At 52.2% G+C, this 21,051-nt stretch overlaps 7 protein-coding genes and 1 non-coding gene across 8 annotated transcripts; 3 read left to right on the top strand and 5 right to left on the bottom strand.

Moving 5' to 3' along the window:
• The first annotated feature begins 393 nt into the window (after positions 1–393).
• On the top strand, positions 394–465 carry PV08_02882. The gene has a single exon. It is a non-coding gene; the product is annotated as a tRNA-Met (tRNA).
• Positions 466–2,229: 1,764 nt separating this feature from the next.
• Positions 2,230–3,254, bottom strand: PV08_02881 (uncharacterized protein; the record flags this gene model as incomplete). Its single annotated transcript, XM_016377239.1, has 3 exons — positions 2,230–3,035; positions 3,120–3,151; positions 3,211–3,254. The coding sequence occupies 3 exons, from the start codon at positions 3,252–3,254 to the stop codon at positions 2,230–2,232; spliced, it is 882 nt and encodes a 293-aa protein (XP_016238809.1).
• Positions 3,255–9,112: 5,858 nt separating this feature from the next.
• Positions 9,113–10,609, bottom strand: PV08_02880 (uncharacterized protein; the record flags this gene model as incomplete). The annotated part of the gene is made up of 1 exon (XM_016377238.1): positions 9,113–10,609. The coding sequence occupies one exon, from the start codon at positions 10,607–10,609 to the stop codon at positions 9,113–9,115; it is 1,497 nt and encodes a 498-aa protein (XP_016238808.1).
• Positions 10,610–11,308: 699 nt separating this feature from the next.
• PV08_02879 (uncharacterized protein) lies at positions 11,309–13,702 on the bottom strand (the record flags this gene model as incomplete). Its single annotated transcript, XM_016377237.1, has 1 exon — positions 11,309–13,702. One exon carries the CDS (start codon positions 13,700–13,702, stop codon positions 11,309–11,311), a length of 2,394 nt encoding a protein of 797 aa, XP_016238807.1.
• A 423-nt stretch (positions 13,703–14,125) lies between these two features.
• PV08_02878 (uncharacterized protein) lies at positions 14,126–15,021 on the top strand (the record flags this gene model as incomplete). Its single annotated transcript, XM_016377236.1, has 3 exons — positions 14,126–14,258; positions 14,360–14,769; positions 14,872–15,021. 3 exons carry the CDS (start codon positions 14,126–14,128, stop codon positions 15,019–15,021), a joined length of 693 nt encoding a protein of 230 aa, XP_016238806.1.
• A 306-nt stretch (positions 15,022–15,327) lies between these two features.
• PV08_02877 (uncharacterized protein) lies at positions 15,328–17,721 on the bottom strand (the record flags this gene model as incomplete). Its single annotated transcript, XM_016377235.1, has 2 exons — positions 15,328–17,550; positions 17,599–17,721. The coding sequence occupies 2 exons, from the start codon at positions 17,719–17,721 to the stop codon at positions 15,328–15,330; spliced, it is 2,346 nt and encodes a 781-aa protein (XP_016238805.1).
• Positions 17,722–18,360: 639 nt separating this feature from the next.
• PV08_02876 (uncharacterized protein) lies at positions 18,361–19,188 on the top strand (the record flags this gene model as incomplete). Its single annotated transcript, XM_016377234.1, has 1 exon — positions 18,361–19,188. The coding sequence occupies one exon, from the start codon at positions 18,361–18,363 to the stop codon at positions 19,186–19,188; it is 828 nt and encodes a 275-aa protein (XP_016238804.1).
• A 600-nt stretch (positions 19,189–19,788) lies between these two features.
• PV08_02875 (uncharacterized protein) lies at positions 19,789–20,954 on the bottom strand (the record flags this gene model as incomplete). The annotated part of the gene is made up of 2 exons (XM_016377233.1): positions 19,789–20,418; positions 20,493–20,954. The coding sequence occupies 2 exons, from the start codon at positions 20,952–20,954 to the stop codon at positions 19,789–19,791; spliced, it is 1,092 nt and encodes a 363-aa protein (XP_016238803.1).
• Between the last annotated feature and the right edge of the window lie 97 nt (positions 20,955–21,051).

The following is a 21,051-nucleotide window of genomic DNA, read 5'->3' as shown; positions in this document are numbered from 1 at the left end:
ACGTTCATTATGTAGTTTTACTGCAGCGTCAATCGAGGACACTTACAACGAGTGTTATCGATGGAGAGGTAGGCAACATGACATTATTGTCTTCCAAGAGCAGGGTGAAAGATTTCAACGTTCTAGTACTCTAGCAGCAGATGTCGACTTCCATTCTCGAAGAATCCAGACACATCTCAAAATGATCTCATGTTAGAGGCAGAAGCGGAATAGTCCATATAAGAGTTTGCCGATGTTGTGCCGTGGCCAATCTTGTCCTGTGATTCGAAGCCTCACAGTTGATCAACATGATTTGGCGAAGAAAACAACGTAGCCCCACATCAAATAATTATTGATATATGGATTTAACAACCCCAACTTTTGTTCAAATTCATCCGTCAAGATTAATTCACAAGCAACGTGGCGCAGCGGAAGCGCGCCGGGCTCATAACCCGGAGGACCTCCGATCGAAACGGAGCGTTGCTATTTTGGGACTAGCGCATTCAGTTGGTGCTCCCGGACTTGTCTAACTTGATTTTTTTTCGATCCCTTATTTTTTCCTGGGAAAGGGTTCGAACCGCATGTTGATCAGATTAAAAAGTACTGCAAGAGTTTTTTCCCCTCTGCATATATGATCATACAAGAGGACTATTCCAATTACATCCACAATTGAAGCTATTGCTGAAAGACACTGTCTTTTGCGTGCCGTTCAAACTACGGCTTTCATCATGTTGAAGATTACGCTTGTCGGTTCAATATCTGCGTGGGATTAGTAACTCTTCAGTGTCATAATTGCCCCAGTTGAACGCCCGCTGTGACTTCTGTCACAACAGGACTGTCTTTTTAAGAGAGAAGTCTTCGTGTAGCTGGAACAAATGGCCACCACAGGGCTATGTAGGTTCTTGTAATTGAGCTGGTAGTCTTCAGTTCTGGCTGAAAGCAGAATGGCTCAAGTTCCAGTACATCGAGCTCTCGTAAATAAACATCTTTATGTCCTTCGAAAAGAGGTTGGCATCTTGGAAATCTTCCGGCGCAACTTATCAGCGACTCATAGCGAATGGACGGTGGGATGTATTCTGCGTTCACGTGTTGCGAGACAAATGAGTGATGACATTCGAATGGCTTCGCCATTCGGTTTTGATGAGTGAGTCGCCTCTCGGGACTGAGTGGAACGTAGACAAAAACCTTCTGACATCGGCGTGAACAAGCTAAAGGTAATGTCTTGATCTAGTGGTCCTCAGTTCTTCATCTGTCAAAGTGGGCACACTTCAGAGTGCCTCTCTCAGTGCAAGCTTGCGATGCGGTGCGAAAAGGACTGCCGTACCTGCTGGGCCACTTCGCAATCTCACACAGACATAACCTGGTTGGAAAGGCTTCCGCCGGGTAGTCATACTAGGAAAGTTCTCCCGGTGATGTCTCCTCCCATTGTCATATTCTGCGACCTCACAAGGACTCGAATAGACGGCTTCGGTTGACCGAGAATAAGCAGGTATAGGAAGCCCTGGCATCTTCGATCGGAAGTGCTGCATGGAAGAAGCTGGAATGATGGTTGTGTACGTAATACTATTACTCGGCGACCCTGCGCGCACAAATCTGTAGACTTGTAGACTGCGCTTTCGTGACGGAAGACCAAGGAAACACTTAGAGTGAGATGAAGGTGGAATTCGTTCGGTGACTTTGAGGTGCTGCCGAGAGTTCGACTCGTGTCATATGTTCACAAACTATTCATTTTTTTCGTGCTGCGTGCACAAGCTGCCATTCATTCAACGATGCCATTGACAACATTAGGTGAATAATACACTCAAACAAGTTTTCTCTCCACAATATTGTCGACACCTATCACAAAAACTGCGTAATTCGGACACTCATGGGCGATCGATGCCTTGTCCACGGCGTGACAGCTGAGTGAAGGCAGACAAAAAGAGAAGTGCAATAATAGTACATGGTCATATGGAAACATACAAATGATAAAAGCTTAAGCAAGTGAAGGTTTAGAAAATCAGTGATCCTGAGATGGCGGCCGGCGCCTCTCGTAGTCGGGCCGCCAGGCTTGAGGCTTTTCTTCCCGCACGTTGACTGGCCATGCAACATTGTCGATGGCGCATAAGAAGTTTGCCTGGACTGCGGCCCGGGTATCATTGCCTTTTCTCGAGAGCCCAATGTTCTGTGAATGGGCTCATCCGGTGACCTGGCTGGAAAGGTCTTCCTCCTCGTTTAAATGCCGTATGTAGTTGCTCGCTTGAATCTTCATCAATCATAGCCTGGTATGACCGGCGCTCCTCTTTGTTTCCGCCAGAAATTTGCACGTTGACCCCATTCAGGACCGAGAACGAAGCTTCCCCAGCGTTCAAACACACTGGGGGAGAACTCCCAAGAGAATTCGCTCAGCCAGTCTTCTCCCCACACAATCATTTGACCGGTATCCTCGATATCGCACGCGATAGTGCATGCTTCCGTAAGAAAAGAATTGGCATTCGCTGGGCCCACTGTTATTAATCGATCTCTGAGACTGGGAGAAGGTATCATGTCTATATAGGCGTGGTGAGGGGTGGATAGCTGTAGAGGCGTGGGTTTCAAGGGGCTGGGTAATGTTGATTCTAGTGCCGCTAAGGTGGCCAAGTGCGTTTGAGGGTTTGAAATAACAGGAATTTCGAGAAGGGGGCTAAACATGGCGTGTAGATTTCGTCGAATCTCGCGAATATTATGAGGGACGACCACCACGACGTTTGCCGGGTCTGTACTTGTGCTTGACATCGGTGTTGTGGTAGGCGGATGAAGTGCCGCTGGCACGACCCCGGGTATGTAGGAAGTATTTGCAGACACCGAACCTAGATAGCCAGGATGAGGTGCACCGTAGTGAATGTAGCCCGAAGGCGATGGTGTGATCGTCGGTCCAGGAGAGTTTGCCTGAGACCCGTACGCTGCTTTGAGGGATTCATTCTCCTGCGAAAGGAGTTGGACTTCGCGACGGAGTCGCTCGACTTCCTCAACTTGTATGCTGTTGAGTTCGCGCTGCGCCGCTTCGAGTTTGCTAAGATGCTCCTTGCGCCGTTGACCTGCGGTGGATTAGTGTGTGTCCGAAGTTCGAAGGGGAGCTCGCCGCTGCGGCAGCCGGGACAAGCCGTGTTGCGGTCACTTACGAAATACCCGCTGGGCATTCCGATTGTATTCCCTATCGCAAGGTCAGTGATGTCAGGCAAGATCAGTAAGTTGTTGACATATCACACTGACCTCTTCTTCGCTGCCTTGCTGGCCTCGCTGCCAGACTCCGACATGGCGACAATAGAGATGACTTCACTGCTGCTATGATGGTGGAGAGTCTCCGTGGCGACCGACATCATTCAAGTACCTCTTGTGGGATGAGGCGTCGCCGTGGCTGTCGCAGCCGGCATGTACGTAAAGAAACAGTGCGACAAGGGATGATCCGCAGAAGCAAACAGTTCGTTACCAGAAGCGAAGATCCAGTGACAAGTCCAGGACCCAAAGCTGAAGGTCTCAAAGGGGGGTCGCCGTGTAGGACAAAGATGAGAGGGCGTGATGTGTTCAAATGAGTTGGGAGATGACTCTAGCCGGATAACAGGTGTACTGCCGGGGTGATTGGACAGCCAAAAGGCTCAGGGTAGCGAAGCGCAACGGCCACGGCGCGTTCGATGGAGTTTTAATTGCCCTTGCCGAACGGTCATGGATCGAGTATGATACTTGAGCACTCGGTCCGCGTCATGACCAGGCTTGGGAGGCAGGAGAATGCTGCCCTATATCTGTGGGGAGCGACGCCTCTGATGGATCTGCAAAAACGGTAGGCCGACGGCAAGCCTGATTGACCTTGGGGAATGGAGAGCACTCCCAATCAGCAATCCGTTGTCCGCCGTCCGACGTGATTATTCTCCGAATGCGCAATTCGAGTCAGCCACAAGCCGTCTAGCTGCAGAGACTTCTTTGAAGTGGATGAGACCAGAGAAGAGCGGGTTTTGCTCCAATGCACTGTGGTCCCGCAACCAGCGTCCAAGGAGGGAATTGTGCATACAAAATGACTGCTGAATTCAGACTCGGCAATACGATGCTGACCCGCTTTTGGCACGAGGAATCATTGGGAAAGATGCATTAGCACCAGCCCAGAGGCCAGGTGAGCAGGGATATCGTCTCGCGACGAATTCTCAGGCTAGTGAGGCCACAGCCGATGTACGTTGGCGAACAAAAAAGTGTCAGATGTAGATCGCCGCAATCCGCAGCCCGGGATTGCCGTTTGCTAGGGTGCGACAAGGCTTCAATGAGCAAAGACTGGCAGGTTGAGCCCAGAGTGGATTTGTTGGTGTCGGCGAGTCGCGATGGCAAGTCGAGTCTACATCGCGGATGGAGACTTCGGAGCTAGAGGATCTTGAGATTTAGCCATTGCAGGGGCTCCGGGAACGGCATAGTTGACAGGGGACCTAGTACACCAATGCTGAATTCATCGACGCCAGTCGCCGGGTTGAAAGTCTTATGGGGTAAAGCGAAACCACAGCCACGGTGTGTCGAGGGTCTACAGCTTTGCTCTGCACCGTTGAGCCACCAAAGTCAAATTACCTTTGCTGAGGGGGTTTGTTGTGCTCTGTGTTCTTCGTGTGTCAAACCAATAATGCCGACGTCGAAGGCTTCCTCGGGCGGGTCCCCCGTCCAGGACCACTTGTTCGGGCCCTTGCGACGTCAATGGGCAGTGGAAACGGCTGCCACCGGGCTGAATGCTTTCAGCTCGAGTGTTACGGAGCTAACGATGATGAAGACGTGCCGCGGAGTCCAAGACACGGGCACAGTGCGAGGGCCGCATCAAGTTGTCCTGACTCCTGACTGGAGCGAAGTCGATAGAGATCAGTCAGGACATCCAATACCACGGGGCCGTGATTGGCAAGAATCAGGCTGCTCTAGCCTGACCAACTATTATGTTGTTCAGCTCTTCGCGTCGAGTTGACGTCGAGGGCTCACCTGAAACACAATTCACTATGGTGTTTCAATTGTGCCATGGCTGAGGCCACAAATCTCGATTTTTTTTTTCAGGCAGGCAGGGTCTGATGCAGCTTAGCTGGAATCAAGCCGTCGGGCTGGACCCCTTGCAGAGCTGGCGATCGTACTACGAGGTGTGCTAGGGCAGGAATAGGCCGGGGCTGTCAACTAGTCCAGTCGCTCAAGAGTGGATGGGGCTGTTTGGAGGATGGTGACAGGCTTCAAGCCCGGCGCTCGGCCGGATCACTGGCAGAAGGAGGAATGGCAGAGCCGTAGCTGTAGAGGGAAATCGGAGGCGTGAAGACATTGAGATCGCAGGCTGCTGTGACAGGGCCCGGAAAAAGCAATCGGCCCAGAAAGCGAATATAGAATTCCGCAAGGACGGGAGGAGGTGGAGGGTCCCAATGGTGGAAAGGAAATGCAGCCTAATGCGCCTAAGGGGCTTAGTAGAGCCGCTGGGCCTGCGAGCCTGTGAAGCCCGTGGGCAGCTAGAAAGTACGCTGGGTCCTGAGCTGAAAATTGACTAACTTAGTGACCAACGGCCAAAAAAAGAATGGAAAAAAAGAAAAACCAATAATAATGTGCTACCTCCAGCAGGGGCAGTTCCAGGCGGGACGAAGGTACAGTACAGCGCGGTACTTGGGAGGCTTCGTGACCAGGAGAAATCTTCCGGGAAAAAATGACTGGGTAGGTATGGATCAGCACAGCAGCAGAGTTGATTGCGCAACAGAGGCCGCCGTATTCGCATTACGCGGTACCGGCTCGAGAGGTACTTTTACCGTTAACAGCAGGGATACCCAGTCCCCGATGTACTCCAGAACCCTATGCCTACAAGTACCTAGGGCACCTAGATGTACATGCTCCCAGCCCTACATCAGGCCCCGCGGAGTTCCTACAATTAAAACCCAGGTTGCCCTTCGTACCTTCCCCGGCTTGCTTCCTCCAATCGCTCTGATTCCATACTACCTGTACCTACTACCCTACTGCGTAACGTCTCTACACTGACACCGGCGGATCCGACCGCCTGACATACTCCGGTTGCCCCGTTGCTTTCTTTGGCGCTTGCTCTAGGCGATTTTGGCTTTCGTCGTTCACTTGTCTTCAGATTCGATGGCACCAACATCGAGGTTTTCATTCTACCTGTTTTGTGGAAGTCAGCATTGTTTGCTCGGCTATTCACACCATCCACCAGCAACCTCAACCATCCCTCCCTCCAGCGGGATGCTCTGTATTCAGTATGCGCTACCGAACCCGAAGCGAGTCTCCATTCTGTTACCAACCTTCGAGGGCCGCCCTCCCGGCCCAGCCTCCCAGGCACCCTTGTCGATAGAGTTTGCATCCGCCTTCCCTGGCTTCTGATGACCCCAGCTGCATGACTGCGCCGACGGGCTGTCCGTTTGCTCAGCTAATCGCGAATGCGAACCAACTGTTGTATTGAAGAGGAGTAGTAGCAAGAGTTGGGATGTCATCGACTTTACATACGATGATCCCAGGCCATTACTTCGATTCATCCAGAATGAGAATCATGCAAGGGCCACGACGCGGGATGGGAGGTCTACGCCGGAACCTTCGTTGCGACCTCTGACTGGTTACATGTAACTACATATTAAGCCCACTTGCGGTGATGACCTGCATTCCCAACATGCTGGGAGCGAGACGATCACAAACGCACATCACTCGCTTCTCTGGATAGGTATGGTGTACGACGGTGGTACATCGGTACTTGTCTCTTCCACCACATCAATTGGTCGTGCTAACCCTGCTCAGCACGATCAACACGCTCAGTGACCCTCCCGCCGATCATGCTACTCAACTCCACCTTCCTCGCACTGGCCGGGCCAGAGCAACTCCCATAGTAATCTTGCTCATTTCTCTCTGGCGTGAAAGATCTCTCCAGCTTTGCCAGATCAACAGCAGAAGTTCAATTTGCTCTTCCCCTTTTGCAACATCGAATGCCAATCTTTCGTGGCGAGGACGTCAAAACACCGAACAACCCATGAAGCAAATCACGCTCTTAAGCCACACGATCGGTCATTGTGCGGGCACCGAATGCAATACCTTGCTGTAGGCTCTCTCCACCAGCCCAGCTCGAACCGTCACAGGGCTTCCAATTACTGCTTCCGATCTCCTGCGGGCTGATCATAACCACACCCCCACTGAGCTGAGCCTCGCTTAAAATGGCTCTTAATATTTTCAGTACGAGACTCTTCTTTGGGGTAATTATGCGAAATCAAATGGAACAGGGCTCTACGGAAGAAGATGGCGCTGGTATCCATCAAAGATAGAGGTGGTTACGTGTCCCCGGCTCACTAGACGTCTCCTGACAGAACCTCCAGCCCGCTATAGACCGAATAAGGACACAACTTCAACCTCGCTCGGCTATCAATTCTCGATTTTCAGAGGACATCGGCTTTTTGCACTACTTCCTGCCACGTTATCCTACCTGCAGTAATTATTGGGTGTGGCAAAACTCAATGTCTACGTGATAATGCACCGGTTAAGACTTTTTGGAGAAGACCTGGGGTGAGTTCACTATTCGTCAACAGAGCCGGCGTATGGCTTCAACGCAGACATCTACCTGTGAACCTTCTCGACCTTCTCACTCCAACACTCTGACATGGCTTTGACAATCTTATGACTGTCCACCAATGACCTTGTATATCAAGTCTTCTTTCGCAATGTTCAAGCACGAGCCACTATTCGGCGCCCGCCGGCGGTGGGTAGAAGTACGTAAAGGAGTTGCACGAAGACAAGGATGCTGCGGGTTCTCAGGGTGCAAACTCATTGCCAATCAACCGGATCAATCTGGTAGATTTCGGAGATGGCCAATATCAGCAACGGCCAGTAGAAGCCATCCTCGTTCCTACAGCTTATCACAATGTATACTCCCTGAGCAAAGAACGAGCGGCCACCGCACCATCCTTACGCATGATTGTCACGATCTCGATGTGATCCCGGAGATTGTGGTGGAACAATGCTGCCACTGGTCGAGCTACTACAATACTTGGATTCTAGAGTAAGGTTCCCTGGTACCATTGGTACTCTTCGCACCGTTTCCGGGGTTGTCGGACTGTTGAAACGTCGAATCTGCAGCCGTCATTTGCGGCGAACACGGTCTATTGAGAGGGTCAACATCTTGCGGGACGATAAATTTGCTCACTGAAAGGGACATATCTGCCGACGACGAACAGTGGCTCTCCAGGCCAGTTTCGTGGCTTCTTGCATCGGTTTGGTGCAGGCTAGTTTCACGGCTTAGACCAAGGCCTGCACATTGTTTCTCATTGACCACAGCAGTATGGTTGCCCTCTTCACGTCAAATTGCTGGAGCTTTGGCTGTCCATTCGCAAGTGACAATTGCACAGCGTCAACCGGCTAGGTCAGAATCGCTTCCACCTTTCGGGACGACCAAGTAGGGCCTAAACTGGGCATGAGAGGTCAAACCAGTTCCTGAAGACTCCTCATGAAAAGGACTACTGTGACAGCCCCAGCAGCCGTCATCCTCAGCCCTCTTGGTTCTAGACCTTGTAGTCCAGGACGCAGGCCCTACTGACCCGCATGAAGATACCTGAGTTCTTCAATTCTCTCGATATCAACCATATCCGTGACGCGTCACCTCAGAATGGCTTCCAAATTACTCGTTTTCCGCGGACCCAATCGGGCACAGTTGAATGTCCACCTGGTGGTCGACATGCCGCTTGGACACAGATCTAGCCCCTGCCTGGCTGTTGACCTCCTTCTGATCACGTACAGTATCGGCTTATTGCTCTCCTGATCAGGCATTGTAAAAGGCTTAAGTCGGTGAATGGACACCTTCCTCCGTTCGAAGTTCTACTGCTTGATCTAAATGAGCGAGCGGATTACTAGGACGTTTAGGCGCGCTTAACTTGTCCTGGTGGTGCAATTTAGACCTTCGATCCTATAATAGGCTTGAGATCTACTATCACCAGGTCTATCTGTTTCAAAACGGAAGCCGTAAGGCCCCTACGAAAACGGTAGTCGACAGGAGTGTTCAACTGCCTCAAGCTTATGGCACTGATACGGTCCACAGCGCTGCTTAAAAACTCAGGCAACCGGGGGATCGAGAATCAGGTAGGTGCAAAGAGTTTCTCCCATCTCCCTTAAAACCTCAAGCAGGGGTACCTTAGGTGTCTCCTCTCTAGCTCAAGTCAACAATCATACTCCCTGGCTCCTCGAGGTACCTCTGGACAACGGTGGCCATTCGGGCCATGGTAGCCCCGTCGACAACTCTGTGATCAGCACTCCAACTCATACTGACGACTTGCGCAGGACGGATAGTGACACCGTCCTCTGCAAAAACAGGTATCTTCTTGATCTTACCGATACCCATAATCGCTAACTGCCCCTCGACGATCACCGGGGCTACTGTCTCGCCACCAATATTGCCTATGTTACTGACGGTGATGGTCCCACCGGTGAGGTCAGTCTGGCTCAGTTTGCTCGCCTGGCCAAGTGCTGCGAGACGCTGGACCTCGTGTGCTATGTCTGCAATTGATCGAGCTTGAACATTCTTGACAACGGGAACAATCAGGCCACTTGGTGTATCCATCGCTACCCCGATATTATGCACATTCCTCATGATGAGCTGCGGCTTTCCTGTACCTTCGCTATTGAGGTCCAGCCGGGCGTTGAGCAAGGGGTACTGGCTCAGCGCGAGCGAGACTGCCTTAATGATGAAAGGCATATACGTCAGTTTCGGCGTATCTGGCCTCCTGGTTGAATTCAGTCGAGTCCGCATGGCTGCCAGATTCGAGATGTCGATGGTGTCAGAATACAAGAAATGGGGTATCGAAAGAGAGCCGGTCATGCTTTTGAACATGGCGGACTGGACCGGTGTGAGTCTCTGCGGTGTCTCCGTCTGTGTGCCGTCGATGCTTGGCTTCGGCGGTGTCGAGGTCGATACCGATGCAGGAGATGATTTCGAAGACGTCTCCAGATGCTTGTATACATCTTCCTTGAGTACTCTGCCGTCCTTGCCCGTGCCCGTGATTTCTTCTATTGCTAAGCCGTGTTCCTTCAAAAGCCCTCTCACGGACGGTGTCGCAAGCGAAGAGTGCTTTCCAGGCGTCTTGGGCTGTGCAACGATCTGGCCGGATGATGCTTCACCCTTTGTTTCCTCCTGCGATCCCTCTACTACCTGGCCACCGCCCTCTGCGGTCTGCTCGTGGTCTGTAGTCTCATCGGCGTCCGCCGTTCCTGCCTGTGCTAGATTTTGATCACCACCAGCGTCGTCACTGCCTTCGACCTCTATGTCCAAAAGAGGGTCTCCGACTTGGACCACGGCGTCTTGGGCAAAGTGTAACTTCTTGATGACGCCCGTATATTTCGAAGTAATCTCGACCGAGGCCTTGTCGCTCTGAACCTCACACAACGGACTCCATTCTTCAATGGGTGCCCCTTCTTCCACGAACCACTGTATGATCTGCACTTCTTTGACTCCCTCGCCGATATCCGACAAGATGTGTGTTTCTGTTTTCTCGAGCCGCGTCGTCGCGTGGAAGTGCTGCCGGCCTGTACGGAGAAAGGACGCCGCAGCGGTGGCAGGTCTGAAGAAGAACGGGGCGGTTGCGGGTGTATGGCCCCGCGCGAGGCCTGACAGGAGCCGAAGCGCCTGCGGTGAAGGGACGTACTTCATCCTCGCCGTAGAAGGCCTCTGCCGAATCTACGGTGTGTAGGGAGGACTCGGAGGGAGATCAGCGACACGATCCTGCACAAGTAGGCGGGATTCACGTATTTGAGAGAAGCGTAGTCGCGAACGTTTCGATGTCCGACGTTATCCAGCCGCGAATAACCGAGTACTCCTCCTTGTTGTTGGTCGTTGCCGATGCCGGGGATAATAATCGTTCGGAGTACGGAAGTACCACACACACCTACGACTATCGTCGTTGGGTGCCAGACCTACTAGTCTATGATAAAGGCAGGACGTTCATGTACCAACCAGTACGACCATCGAAGAAGTGTCGGGGCTTAGAAAACGCCGGGACAATATATGTTTACATGTGTTATCTCACTTCAAAGGTATAGAGGCATGCATGGCGAGGTGGTGAACGACAATGTTGCTCCGCTTGAACTGAACATCCTCCCATTGCAGAGCGGCCGAACGCCAGCCACGGTAAGGAAGGCATCCCAGGCTAGCTGACTCGGCCCAGGGAGCGTGCAAATGACAGCATGTCGGAACAGAATAGACCCAGACGGACCATCACATACGCACTCCGGTATAGGTGTGTGTGTGTAGCTTTGCAGGTGGTATGTGTATTCGAATAGAGGACAAGTACCCAAGGACCAAAAGAACGAGGTACATAGCAGTTGACACACTCCTCTGGCCCCAATCTATCTACCTTCTTTTCTTCCTACCCATACCGCTCCGATTACTACCAGCACGACTGACCTCGGAAATGACACTGGCAGACCTCTTGTGCGCACGTGTGGCTGCGGCAGAGACCGATGCGACAGCCTCGTCTGGGTCGTCCTTCGCAGGGTTACTATCGCCATCGGCATCTGCATCCTCGCCGTCCTCTCCATCGTCCTGCCCAGCGTCGCCTTCTGACTCCTCTTCGGCAGCTTCGGCCTCAGCTTCTTCTTGTTCTTCATCTCCTTCTCCATCCTCTTCATCGTCCTCATCCTCATCTTGCTCTTCGTTTTCTCCATCTTCGTCCGCATCACTGTCGATATCTGGAGTCGCGGCAATTTCTGCTCCATCTTCCTCGTCTTCGTCGTCATCAACTCCAAGTTGAGGTCCGTCGTCATCCTCGTCTTCCTCTTCTTCTTCTGCATCTTCGTCTTCACCGTCTTGGTCTTGCTCAGCAGCAGAGTTATCGGCATCTTCATCCTGATCTTCGTCGTCACCGTTCTCATCCTGCTCTTCGTCCTCTTCATGCTTGAGCTGCGAGGCCTCGGCGGCTGCCTCTTCATCATCCTCATCAGCGTCGGCGTCCTCGTCCGGTTTATCCACAGCCATGGTGCTTTCGTCGCCTTCAGCGCCGTCTTTCTTCTCTTGATTGTGGTCACGCTCGGCAGTGGAATCGGCCTGACCCCCGGCGTCCTTACCTTCGTCTGCAGCCATCATTGAACTATCCTGTACCGTTTCGAGTTTACTATCCACAATCTGCGACGAGTCCACCTCCATTACACTTCCGTCCGTTTGACCAGGCGGTCCTCCTTCCTTAGGCAGACCGAGCCTGATGCGTCTCTGCTCTTCCAAGATTTTGATCTCGGTCGCAATCTTCTCGTTGACCTTCCTGGCATCGAGAAGAACATTGATCTCCTTCACCAGCCGCTCAAATTCCCGACAGACTCTCTCAGTCGGCATGAGCAGGCGTGGTGGGATACCCAACTCCGTCAATGCAGCCTGAATCTTGGTCGTCTGTGTCTGACTCTTTGCCATGGTAAGACGGTTAATCTTCTCATGCCGGAACTGGACCCCACTCGTGAGTCGCTCTTGAGGATGAGCAACTCCAAAACGTGCCTCTTCTTGCGGTGTCAATACCCGCACAGTTGGTTGTGACACAGAACCTTTCTTCTGTGAACCCGTTTCGTCCGCCTGAGTGTCCATGGTGTCGCGTCGGCTGTACGAGGGTTGTTGACTCGCCTTCCGCGCATCAGTCGGCGTTGCAGCGGAGTGCCCACTATGTGCTCCTTCAGGCATAGGACGAGGCGGCTTAAGCCTCTTCTCCTTTGCGAGCATGTTTTGCAAGAGCATGGACAAGCCAGCCGAAGTCTGGTACATGGCAGTCGACTGCTCCTCGCCTCTTTCGGTGCGACGAATGGGGGCGACAGGCTCCAGCCGGGCGTACAAGTCTGCCCTCATCTTGATAAAGTCTTCCTCATTCTTGGTGATACGGTATAGCTCTTCCAACAAGGTTCTCTCCTCATCGGCTTCGTCTTTGGTGCGTTCAAACAGTTTCTCCGCCATTGCCTTGCGCATGGTCTCTGTCTTGGCGTCGAAGCTGCGCATCTTCTCCCACAGCTGGAATTCCGCTTGAGCCATGCTGCTGATGGGTATCTGAGTCTCGAGGATCTTGGCGGCAATGGTGTAATAACGTTGTTTGAGTGCTTCCATGGTCCGCTCCGGAAGTCTGGCGGCAACCTCGCGGCCTGCCGCTTCGCCATTCTCTTGAGACGTACTAGGTTTAACGATATCTTTCGCGTCGTACCTGTCTGCAATGACCACCCATCGCAGATCGTATTCACGACAGAGCTCCATCAAATAGTCCGTCTCTTCTCTAGACCAGTCATCCGCCTTCAACAGATTCTCGTACTGTTCGTCCGTGTATGTCGGAATCTGGACTTTGACATTCCACTTATGCGAAGGATACTCATCTTCATACCGAAGCTCGGGCGCAGCAGTACTCTTTGCGTCATCCGTCATTTCTACATCACCAGACCCCTCGCCGTTGGTAACAACTGGTGGGCGCGTCTGTGACCCTGGGATAGACCGTTTCCAGTGTCTCAGCACAAGTCCATCAGTTCTCGCCCCATGCTGGAACGGTCTTTCCTCCCAATGTCTCGGCTTGAACAGTTTCTGCGAAATCGACGGTCTTGATTTGTACGAACGTTGTTCGACGATGGCTATCGGAGGGACGGAGTCGCCCATGAGTGCTTGGACTTCTCGCTTGAATCCCGTCATACGAGGCTGCGTATCTGCCAGTTTCTTCCTCTTGGGCGCAGGCTGACGAGGGCCTGCCTGGCCCAAGTTCATGATGTCGCGGATGTCGGACGAAGAAGCCATTTTGACGTCGAGCGGCGGCGCAAGGTCGAAGCAGGTGCGGTGATGAGATACGACAAGTTCACGCTGAAGTCGAATCGCCCATTGGCCCTCCTTTTACATCAGTAAACCCATTGTTTCCTAACGCGTTGGGGATGGAAAAGAACCGTGCAGGCGACCAACCGTGGAGTCAACGGGCGCAGAGAAGCAAATAACTACAGGAAGACAAGAATTCACGGCAGCAAAAAAGCGGCGAGATGTTTCTCTCACTCCGCATTTTGCATTCGGCGGCTCCAATTCGACACCCCTGAATTGGCGGCCAAAAACGACCAACATTTTAAATACGTGTAAACCTAAACATGTGTGTCTTTCAGTAACCCGTGCTCATCGACAACGACATCCTGCAAATACTCATATCCCGCAGGACAGCCAGCCAGCCAGCCAGCCATGCATTTCCCTCTTGCGACCGTGTTGGCGGCCTTCAGCCTTCTCGCTCCTTCACAAGCGCTGTACCTGTACATTGACGGCACGTCGCCAAAATGCTTCTACGAAGATTTACCCAAGGACACGCTGGTTGTCGGTATGTTGTACACACCCCTTTCAGTCTCTCTCTCTCTCGCACACCGAGACTTCCACCCGAGCTGCAACTTGACTTACTGACGCGCGATTCCACCGCCGCAGGCACATACAAAGCTGAAGCCTACTCGCCGGCCACCTCAACCTTCCGAACTACATCCGACCTTGCCATCCAGGTGACGGTCGACGAGGTCTTTGACAATGACCACCGCGTCGTGACGCAGACGACCACCTCTTCAGACGCGTTCTCAAAGTTCACATTCACCGCGGCCGACCCGGGCTTGCACAGGTTGTGCTTCACCCCGTCCGGCCCGGCGGCCATCAGCGTGGGCGGTTGGTTCTCGGGCTCGGCGGGCTCGACGATCGGGGGCGTCAAGTTGACACTCGACATGGCTATCGGCGCCACGTCAAAGATCGAATCCGAGGACAAGTCAAAGATCGACAGTATCGTCCACAGAGTCAAGGAGCTCAATGGCAGACTTACGGATATCCGGAGGGAGCAGGTTTTCCAAAGGGTACGTGGGTGGACACCGGGGGGTGGTCATCTTTGGAGCAGGGCAGAGTAGCTCTGACTTCTTTGATCGGAAACAGAGAGTACAACGCTAACACAATCCCAGGAACGAGAAGCGGAATTCCGTGATCAAAGTGAAGCTACGAATTCCAAAATCGTCCGATGGACCTTGATTCAGCTTGGCGTTCTCGGTGTTACATGTGCATGGCAGCTGTCGCATTTGAGATCATTCTTCATCAAGCAAAAGTTGACATGAGATCGGATTCATGCCAAAAGTAACCCAATGACTATGAACTTTGACGACTTGGTTCGTTGGATTGGCTGTGTTATACTACTCGGGTATCGAGACTGATGAGCGTGTCTCGAGGGCCACCTAATCTCCCATGATACGAATAGAAGTGCTTTCATGGACTCAATCCAGGCAGTCATATGCATACCTTTTTAACCAATCGTTCCTCGCTATGCCAAAATCGATACAAGACCGCTCAATGCTCCACAGAATATAGAGATACAAAAAGAGGTGTTTCAGGTAGAATCGAGGAAATTCGTCAGCTACATTTCGTCAATACCCTCTTCCCGTCCGGGGACCTGCAATACTTGATCCCGTGGATCGAAAGTCCCAGCCCCTCGAAGAGCCTCCTCTCCCCGTCACTGGAGGACGGTCGGTCAGTGATAACCCGTCGATACCGAGGTTACTCCTCTCCGACTGTGCCGTCCCTGAATGCCTGGGTTGACTTTTATTAGGTCGCGGTGTGCTTCCCCCCAGTCCGGGAACGTCAAACCGTTGTCTGCTGGACCTCGGAGGAGTCCATTCTGGCATTGTAGAGCTTGTTGCAACGGACGCCTTGCTCTCTATTGACTCGGTTGAATCTTTTCGATCAAGCAAAGGCCTTCGTGGGAATGCGTCCTGTTGGTTGGTGGAGCGTGGAGCACCTTGTGTGAGGTGCGACGGGGCTCGGTACGACAACGTCGATTCGTTGTCGTTGGTTGAATTGTTCATTTGCAAGAACTCCTGGGGCAACAACAAAGCAACAGAGGCAATCGCCAATTTCGTCCAAAGGTCCCGAAGAAGTTGGCCGAAGGGCTCACGAAGCATAGAAACCCCAATCAGGAAGCTTGCTTCGAGTGCATAGGCGAGTAGCCTCAAGAATTGACCCTGTACTCCGTGCTCGGCTAGATGGAGTGATAGATGACCGATCGGTACAAAAGTACTCGAGAGAACGACGTAATAACCGAACCTCGAGGATTCTGTGACAATGGCTGCCTCGAACATCCACACCGCCACCGACATCAAAATCGCAAAGAATGACAGACTGCTGAATATCGCACAGAGGGACGCTCGCTGAGTCGGAGCTGTGAAGCCAGGCGTAGAATCAGTCCGAGTGACAGCTGTCGAAGGTCCCTGACTTGATTTCGTTGGCGAGTCTATTGATTGGTCTTTGAGAGAAAAGACCGATCCAAATATATTTTCCAGTCCTGTATCTGCTTCCTTCGGAAAGAACTTTGGTGGAGCCATAGTCTCACCAGGCGAGCCTTGTTGACGCCTGGGTATCGCTGATCTTGCAGGCCGATCGAAGAAACCCGGTGGTATCCCAATGGCCTCTCTGGTCTCTGGTTCCTTTTGGCCCACGGTTGGGCGCAACCCTCGTGCGTCAAGAGCTGGCAACTTGCCGTAAAAGGGACTTGGGCTGGTCGGCTGGTATCGAATATTCTTCAATTCGGGTCGAAAAATCTGCTGGGTCGGAGACCAGTCCATCGAATCTCCAGCATCTTCAGGAGGAGTGGGCGGCCTCCATGCTTGATACGTCGAATTCTGCGCCGGGGAAAGATTTTCAAGGTTGAAAGGTTGGCTTTGACCAGCCTGTATAGCCTCTTCAGGCAGTTCCGGAGGCACAAATTGATTCTGAGACAGTAACGGAGCGGGATCATCTTGCCAATTGACTGGTGGAAGACTCTTAGTCTTCACAATGCCAAGGAAGGACCATCCGGCGATGATTGCAATCCCGACGGCAAAACAAGCATGTAAAATAGCTGAAAATCTAATGTCCAGAGGCACATGGAACATGACGATCCACGCAATGAAGCGTAAGCCTAAAAGAGCCATTTGAATGAGATAGTACTCATACAGGCCAGACAGACTTCCGTCGTGATTGGATAGCTTGTGTTGCCATTTCGGGTTCCACCAAATGCACAGCAGGCTGACTGCTAGCGACAGTCCAACGAACGGTTCCAGCGCATCCAGGCACTGTGAGGAGTAGACGCGAAGTTGGTAACATTCCCGCGGGCTGAGGACCTGCTCAGAGGACTTTCCGACAATCTGGGACCCGTAGAGATGCCATCCCAATTGCACAACGAAGCTGAGAAAGTATCCGACGCCGGCTGCGCTAACCAAAAGACTCCTCCATCCAAGCCGGCTCCCAATCCTTCGTTGTCGTGACTTTTCCAACACACGCCTGAGATGATCACTTCTTGCATGATAAGTTGCTTGATGCAGCTTGGCCCGGACTTTCGGCTCGCAGCGTGGACAACATTGGGGGTATCGTTCCTCGAGTCCTTTCTTGTACGCAGGCAATTCTGCCTCCAGTTTCTCGTAGTCCGGATGGTCGGGGTCAGGGAGGAATTGAGCGAGATGATAGGTGTAGAATTGCTGGTTCTTCAAACACGTCGAGCAGAATATTAAATCAGCCGACGAGGGCCCATCATTGAGAGGATCGACACGGACGGGTTGCGCGAATCGCTGCGCCGGCTCTAATTCTTCTACAGGGACGTCTGCAATCTCGCCATTCTTGATGCTCGTCAGCAAAAACATCAGCAGAGGGGGTCTTCAACATACCTCGTCAAAGAAGTTCACAGCAAGACAGTGTTCGCATTGGAACTTGCGGCCATCCTTCTTGCTCAGTTTCGATCTCCTACCACAGTAGTGGCAATCTAGGCGCTGGCGTAGTGATACTGGCATGATGCAGCATGATCGATCGTGTCAAGTTGACTTGCCTCCAGCGACAGCTACTAGGTATCAGTCACCGTGTGTTTCAGAGGCGATCAACTTTCCTTTGTTTCTGGTCATTTTTGTACTGGCGTTCGAGAAATGACAACTGATTTCCTTGATTGGTCTAGCGTGGATCTCGGGTCAAGCACCAGTATCTCCGAGACCAGAAGAATAGATAGTATTCGCGACGCACATCCATTAACACAGCCGCTGGATACGTATTCCCTACCTTCGTAGGTATGCAGCATGCGTTACCCGGAAATATCAAACGTTGACAAGGACGAGAGACACGACGGGGACGCGAGCTGGAAAAGGATACTATTCTCTTCCGAGACCTGGAATCAACGTTGAGAAGATCGAATAAATATTCCCTTGGAGCACAAACCGCCAGTGCCAAACCAGGGTACCACCATAGGCTTCATCTTGGGATATCCCTGACGCAACGTAACAGACAATCAAAAGTATCCCAAGCAGTATCCTCAGCAGTACAACAGAGACAAGGGAGAATTCAAAATGGGCTCCCGACCAGCTCAAACGGATGAAGTGTCTAATGCTGGATCTCCATCCTGGCCAGACAACCCACTCACAGCAATAACCTCTCTCCCAACCATGGTCCAGATCCTGATCGTTCTGTTCGCGACGGCCCTGATTCTTGGGAACATCATATTCTTCCGCCTGGTTAGCATCCTGTCCCGCCCTGCTCCGTCTTCACGACCACAGCCTTCCGCCTCGAATCCAACACACATCCTCATCGTCCTCGGCTCAGGCGGCCACACTGCCGAGATGCTCAATATCCTCTCCCAAGCGCACTGCCTCCAACTCGACTTCACATACCGCACGTACGTTGTGTCCTCAGGCGACGCCTTCTCCTCCTTGAAAGCCCACGAATTCGAAAAATCACTCCTGGCCGATCTCTCGAATACTCCTGGAATAGCCGTCCCTGAGGAGACATTGACAAATTACGACGTCGTCACCGTCCACCGAGCAAGACGGGTCCATCAAAGCATTCTCACGACACCTTGGACAAGTCTCAAATGTCTGCTGGACTGCATCGACGTTCTAAACGGCACACACCGGGATCTGCAAACCTCTACGAAGCAACGTGGGTATCCCGATCTGATCATGACCAACGGGCCAGGCACGGGGGTCATTGTCGTGCTCGCGTCGATAATTCTGTTGTTCTTTGGACGTTCCGGTCCTCGTCAAGGTAAATCAGGAGGAGCCGCTCCTGGGGGTGGAACGGGCTTGCGATCGGACCCCTTTGCACAATGCGGCCAGATGCGAACAATTTTTATTGAAAGCTTTGCTAGAGTCAAGACATTGAGTCTGAGCGGACGACTGCTGAAACCCTTGGTCCATCGCTTTATAGTCCAGTGGCCAGACTTGGCAAAGTCACAAAATACCAAAGTCGAGTACATCGGTTCATTAGTTACATAGCAGAAGAATACAGAGTACACGAGATAGTTTTCCAAAGGGCGCGCAAAATGCTGCCCAACATGCCCAGCGGTATGTCCAAGACCATTCAAACCCGAGTTGTTACACGTGTCCAATAGGTACTTTGATCATGGGAGTTACCTACATAGTAATCACAGAGCTCTATTGTACTGGTATGTATACATATGCCATCAAGGCCTTATCCCCCTGTTGCAGGCTTACCCTGCCTAATTTTTCTCCGAATATATCGTAGAGCCTGCTGTTGCTGACCTGGCCGCGATTCCACTGAGGAAATCCTATTTGAGCAGACAGTGGAGCTCCAACCTGAGACTCAAGCGTACCATAGGGCAACATCAGCTTGCTCACATGATCTGGTCTGCCTTTGTACAAGCCGCTCAGTGTTGATAGCCATTGTGCCTTTCGAGGTCACGTTGGTGCATAACCATCGTCAAGTCTGGCCCGGACCGAGAGTTGACAAGAACCCAGGAAGCTGGATGTTTCTTTCAATCCGACGGGCGCTTGCGAGACCCAACGAGTGCACACACTCCTAGCCCGCTAACATGCACGATAGCAGGACCGGTAGTTCACTCCGACGATTTGGGATCATCTTCTCGATGCGCTCTTTCCTTCTTTCTGTCTCAAGATTTCACCGATGAGGCTCAACGTCTGATTACTCACTCCATGCTCTTTGATCTGCGCGGCTCTCTCAGCTGCCAAGCGCTTCTTCTCCTGGGCGAGTTCGTCCTTTGGCGTTGTGATTCTTCTCTCGGTGTACCATCTCGATCTGGCATCTTCTAGTATTTTCATCCGAACATAGTCGTCCTCATGCCACTTTCTATTGGGCGAATACTTATCAGTTCTGAGCTCGTCCATAATGCCTGGTCGAAGAGGTGCAGTATACAGGGATGGTTGGAATGTCTGGGCCTCGACGTCAAGCCGCAGGGTGTCGCCTTCATAGGCCTGATAGGCCGGCGCATCATCTTCCGGCCATGGAATTTCAATATCCTCGCCTGCAATGTACCTAGTGTGCCGAGGAAGTTGGCTGTATGGTAGTCGTTGGAGATATGGTGCTCCATAGCGAATGTGTTTTACAATAACGTCACGACTGTGGCCTGTCGCCTCGTCGACAAGTTTGTGCACGAGGCGTACCGTGTCGATAGGGACCGGGAGAGGTGCAGACATGACAGGTCTCGTCTCGCTCTGTTTCGTGCCAAGGGGTGTTTCCAAATCGGCCTGTGGTCACACTTAGTCCACTATTCGCTATTTTATAGTCTCGTGCGTTGTCGGAATGTGTAGGCAATACGTACCATATTTACCCCTTCAATGGTGATTTCTTTCCTTTCCCGATGCACTTCAATCACCTGGCCGATCCGGCCTAGGATGCCTTGATGGCCACTAACAACGCATACGCGATCTCCAACCACAATATTTCCTTCGTTGCCGAAACCTTCGAGTTCCTCCTCCTCGTTCTTGGGACCTTTCAAAGCTCGTTCGGGGAAGGTAGGGCCGTCATGCAGCAGTAAGCTCGCAGCGCCGTATGTCGCTGCTTTCTCGGCAACATTGCGTTTCGGTGCTAGAGGCCCAGCGAGCCAGTCCTCCCTACGGTTCTTACGCTCTTCTTTGACATACTTTCGCTTCACTCTTTCAATCTCGATTTGTCTCCGATCGTGCTCACGCCACGCCGACTTGAGGTCCTTGAGGTTCTTCCTGCGCTCGGCCTTCAGGGCTTGATTTCGAGCCTGTAGGTTTATCCGGAGGATCTTCTGCATCCTGACGATTCGATTAAAGGACGACTCTTAGTGGGAAAGTAGCGTGGGCTGGGCTCGGTCGGAAGTTCAGCAAAGGCAGGAACTGAGATTGACCACG

This window comes from Exophiala spinifera (genome assembly GCF_000836115.1).
Source record: "Exophiala spinifera strain CBS 89968 unplaced genomic scaffold supercont1.2, whole genome shotgun sequence".
NCBI lineage: Eukaryota > Fungi > Ascomycota > Eurotiomycetes > Chaetothyriales > Herpotrichiellaceae > Exophiala > Exophiala spinifera.
This window is presented reverse-complemented; position numbering and strand designations above follow the sequence as displayed.